Raw genomic sequence first — 5,000 nt, forward strand, 5'->3', positions numbered from 1 at the left:
ATAGACACACCTCTCAACCTGGAGAGAGAGATACACACACCTCAGAGATACACACACCTCACATACACACACTTCTCAACCTGGAGAGAGATACACACACCTCAGAGATACACACCTCACATAGACACACCTCTCAACCTGGAGAGAGATACACACACCTCAGAGATACACACACCTCACAGACACACCTCTCAACCTGGAGAGAGAGATACACACACCTCAGAGATACACACACCTCACATAGACACACCTCTCAACCTGGAGAGAGAGATACACACCTCAGAGATACACACACCTCACATAGACACACCTCTCTCCACCGACTTACAAGTTCTGTATTGTGTATTATGTGTGTATTATAGGGCTGACTCCTATTATTATTTTTTGTATCATTCTTTCTAAAAGAAAAGAGGCCTAGAAGCGTGGCTAACGCTAATGGCGCGCATACCAGAGGCTAACTGCCTGAGAAAACAGGCACAGAGGCACTGAAAGAGGATTTCACCCGTCTAATGAACACACTAGACAAGACACATATCAAGATGTATCCATCAGTGGACCAATTGCATGCTTTCTCAGAGAACAAGAAGCCTTCAGTCGACTCCTTCAGACATTAAGCACCCCCCCACAGCCCAAATGGAATGATACAAAATAAAAAATAAATAAAAAAATATTAAAAACATTATAATTTTTTTTTTACCAATAGTCGACTAACGGCACATTTTGGCCAATCATAGTAGACCATCCAAATCCTTAGTCGGGGACAGCCCTAGTGTATTATGTGTATTATATGTGTAGTATGTGTGTATAGTGTGTGTAGTGTGTACCTTCTCTCCGGGCAGCAGGGATGTCTGCAGCGCAGGCTGAGTGTGTAGTGTGTAGTGTGTGGTGTGTAGTGTGTAGTGTGTAGTGTGTAGTGTGTAGTGTATAGTGTGTAGTGTGTAGTGTGTAGTGTATAGTGTATAGTGTATAGTGTGTAGTGTGTAGTGTGTAGTGTGTAGTGTGTAGTGTGTGGTGTGTAGTGTGTAGTGTGTAGTGTGTAGTGTGTGGTGTGTAGTGTGTAGTGTGTAGTGTGTAGTGTGTAGTGTGTAGTGTAGTGTAGTGTGTAGTGTGTACCTTCTCTCCGGGCAGCAGGGATGTCTGCAGCGCAGGCTGAGTGTGTAGTGCTGAGTGTGTAGTGTGTAGTGTGTGGTGTGTGGTGTGTAGTGTGTAGTGTGTAGTGTGTAGTGTGTAGTGTGTAGTGTGTACCTTCTCTCCGGGCAGCAGGTCTCCCAGGGGGATGTCTGGCAGCAGCGCAGGCTGAGTGTCGTCACAGACCTCAGATCTGCTCAGGGTGACGTGTGTCGTCTGGCCCAGGTTGGCATCCTGCCCTACACACATGATACACACACACACATTACTGACCTGAGACACACAATATACACACATGATACACACACACACACACATTACTGACCTGAGACACACACAATACACACATTACTGACCTGAGACACACAATATACACACATGATACACACACACACACACACATTACTGACCTGAGACACACAATATACACACATGATACACACACACACACACATTACTGACCTGAGACACACAATATACACACATGATACACACACACACACACATTACTGACCTGAGACACACACACACACATTACTGACCTGAGACACACACAATACACACATTACTGACCTGAGACACACACAATACACACATTACTGACCTGAGACACACACAATACACACATTACTGACCTGAGACACACATAATACACACATGATACACACACACACACACATTACTGACCTGAGACACACACAATACACACATTACTGACCTGAGACACACACAATACACACATTACTGACCTGAGACACACATAATACACACATGATACACACACACACACACATTACTGACCTGAGACACACACAATACACACATTACTGACCTGAGACACACATAATACACACATGATACACACACACACATTACTGACCTGAGACACACACACACACACACACATTACTGACCTGAGACACACACACACACACATTACTGACCTGAGACACACAATACACACATTACTGACCTGAGACACACACACACTACTGACCTGAGACACATAATACACACATTACTGACCTGAGACACACACACACACACACATTACTGACCTGAGACACACAATACACACATTACTGACCTGAGACACATAATACACACATTACTGACCTGAGACACATAATACACACATTACTGACCTGAGACACATAATACACACATTACTGACCTGAGAGTTGTTTTTAAACGGTAAGGCTAACATATTGTGTTTCACAGAAACAAAATTAGACTCATCTGTACAGGATCCAGAGATTGAAATTGAAAACTACTCAATAGTCAGGAGGGATAGGAACCAGTATGGAGGTGGCGTCTGTGTGTATATACACAAGGATACCAAATACATCAACCGTACTGACCTTAACCATGATGAAATTGAAACCGTTTGGATTGAAATCTTATTAGACAGGGCGAAACCGGTACTAGTAGGCACAATCTATAGACCACCAGAACAGAGTGGGTTTTATGACACACTTGATGGGTGTTTAGCTGGGGTGGAGGGGGTAGAAAAAAATCTTATTGGGGACTGGAACACGGATATGCTGCGTAAATCAGCACCCGTCTTCAAGGCCTTCAGTAGATTTTCTGACCTGCACGGTTTCAGCCAGCTAATCACACAACCCACAAGGGTATGCGATTCGACACAAACCACCATTGACCTCATTTTGACCTCTGACAAGTCCATGATCTCCAGTAAAGGGGTGATAGCATGCGGGTTAAGTGATCATTATATGATTTTCTGTACCCGCAAAAAGCTAAAACAGAAGGCCGGCTGTCACAAAACATCACATCTAGAGACCTCAAAACTTACTCTAGAGAGGCCTTTAACCTAGAACTGGGGAGCTTGGACTGGTCAGATGAGCTCAGTGGTACACAGGTTGAAGAAACATGGCTTGGATTCAAAACCAAATTCACAGCAATACTCAACAACATGGCACCGATAAGAACCACCAGGGTTAAAAATCGCGCTGAGGCATGGATGCACACTGAAATACTGGCCGCTATGAAAACCAGAGACAAAAAATGCTCTGAACTTCATAAAAGTCAGACAAAGCTTTCCAAAAGCTCAAACAGTGAACTCCAAGCCCACGTGGTTGAACTAAAAATCCAAAGAAACAGACTAAGAAATGACGTAAACACCATGATCAGAACCGCAAAAAGAAATTTCATCAACGACAAAACTGAGGAAAACAAAAACAAACCCCGCGAACTTTGGAAATTACTCAATAATCAACTAGGCTGCAGTAAAAAACTTAAAACCAGATTCTCAAACATAAACATAAAGACGGACAACACGCTCATCACAGACAAGCTGGATGTAGCCAATTACTTAAACATCTTCTTCACAAACATAGCCACAACACTGGTAAACAAACTACCCTCCCACTCAGGGCATTATGGGGTAGAACACATAGTAGCATACTACAAAAACCTAGGGGTCCACAAAGACGACTTCAAACTTGAAATGGTAACAACCGATGAGGTACTCAAAAAATTGAGCGCCCTCCAACCTAACAAGGCCACTGGCCATGAGAACATCCCCTCCAAATTCCTCAGAGACGCAGCAGCCCCATCACCCCAGTCATCACACACATAATAAACCTCTCTATAAAACAGGGGCACGTCCCCAAGGACTTCAAAATTGCGAGAGTGACCCCTCTACACAAAAAGGGCAGCAAATTAGACCCAGGCAACTACCGCCCTGTTTCTATTCTTACCTCCATCTCGAAAGTCATGGAGAAAATAGTCTACGAACAGGTCGAAAAGTACCTGGCGGAAAAAAACCTAATCTACGAATTCCAATCTGGCTTCAGAACGTCCCACTCCACTGACACATGCCTCCTCTATTTGAACGACCACATCAAACAAGAGGTGGACGCTGGCAAATACTGCGGCATGGTCATGCTGGACCTACAAAAGGCCTTCGACACTGTCAATCACTCCATTCTAATGGACAAGCTAAAAGCAATTGGTTTTGATAGCCTATCAGTGAGCTGGATGCAATCCTACCTGGAGGGGAGAGAACAGATGGTAGAGGTAAACGGTACTCTATCCCCCCCCCTCACAGTGAGCTGTGGTGTTCCACAAGGAAGCATACTAGGACCGCTACTCTTCCTAATTTATGCAAATGACATGTCGTCAGCCAGTGACTGCAACTTGTTCCTGTTTGCGGACGACTCAGCCCTGCTGGTCTCTGACAAGAACAAATTGCAGGTTGAAAAAACCCTCAGCACGGAACTAGGCAAAATCTGCATATGGCTCGCTGATAACAAACTATCATTACACATGGGCAAAACAGAGTCCATTCTCTTCGGTTCAAATAACAAACTCAGCAAGACCGACGGCTTCTCAGTTACAGTGGGTGACAATATTGTCACAAGGAAAGACGAAATTACCTACCTGGGTTCCATCCTAGAGGCAAATCTTTCCTGTGACAAAACGGCATCCAATGTAATAAAAAAAGTCAACCAACGAACTAGATTCTTGTACCGGATCTCCTCTCTGGTAAACAAGAATACCCTGAGGACTCTGGCAGGAGCACTCATTCAAGGGTACTATGACTATGCGTGCACCTCATGGTACCAAAGCACCTCAAAGGCGCTTAAAACAAAATTACAAACATCACAAAACAAACTGGTCAGACTACTACTTGACCTGAACCCCAGAACCCACCTCACCCCTGCCCACTTTGCCAACCTAGGATGGCTTAGAGTAGACGACAGAGTACAGCAACTTGCAATGGGCCTGGTCTACAAGATACACTATACGACCGGGGTGCCCATGTACATGTCAAAATACTTCCCAAAGGTCAGTGAATACCACAACCACTACACCAGAGGAAGCTCAACAAATCATGTTAAACCCAGATT

General features: G+C 44.3%; 1 protein-coding gene across 1 annotated transcript in view; it reads right to left on the reverse strand.

The window, feature by feature from the left end:
• Positions 1-5,000, reverse strand: part of trappc11 (trafficking protein particle complex subunit 11) — a 71,329-nt gene that overhangs the window by 19,247 nt on the left and 47,082 nt on the right. Inside the window, exons 22-23 of the mRNA XM_084331361.1 lie at positions 1,246-1,367; positions 63-80 (exon numbers count right to left, since the gene is read on the reverse strand). Coding sequence (XP_084187487.1) covers positions 63-80; positions 1,246-1,367 — 140 coding nt within the window. The remainder of the gene's footprint in view (positions 1-62; positions 81-1,245; positions 1,368-5,000) is intronic.

This window comes from Notolepis coatsorum (assembly GCF_963971535.1).
Source record: "Notolepis coatsorum genome assembly, chromosome: 16".
In the NCBI taxonomy this organism is placed as follows: domain Eukaryota; kingdom Metazoa; phylum Chordata; class Actinopteri; order Aulopiformes; family Paralepididae; genus Notolepis; species Notolepis coatsorum.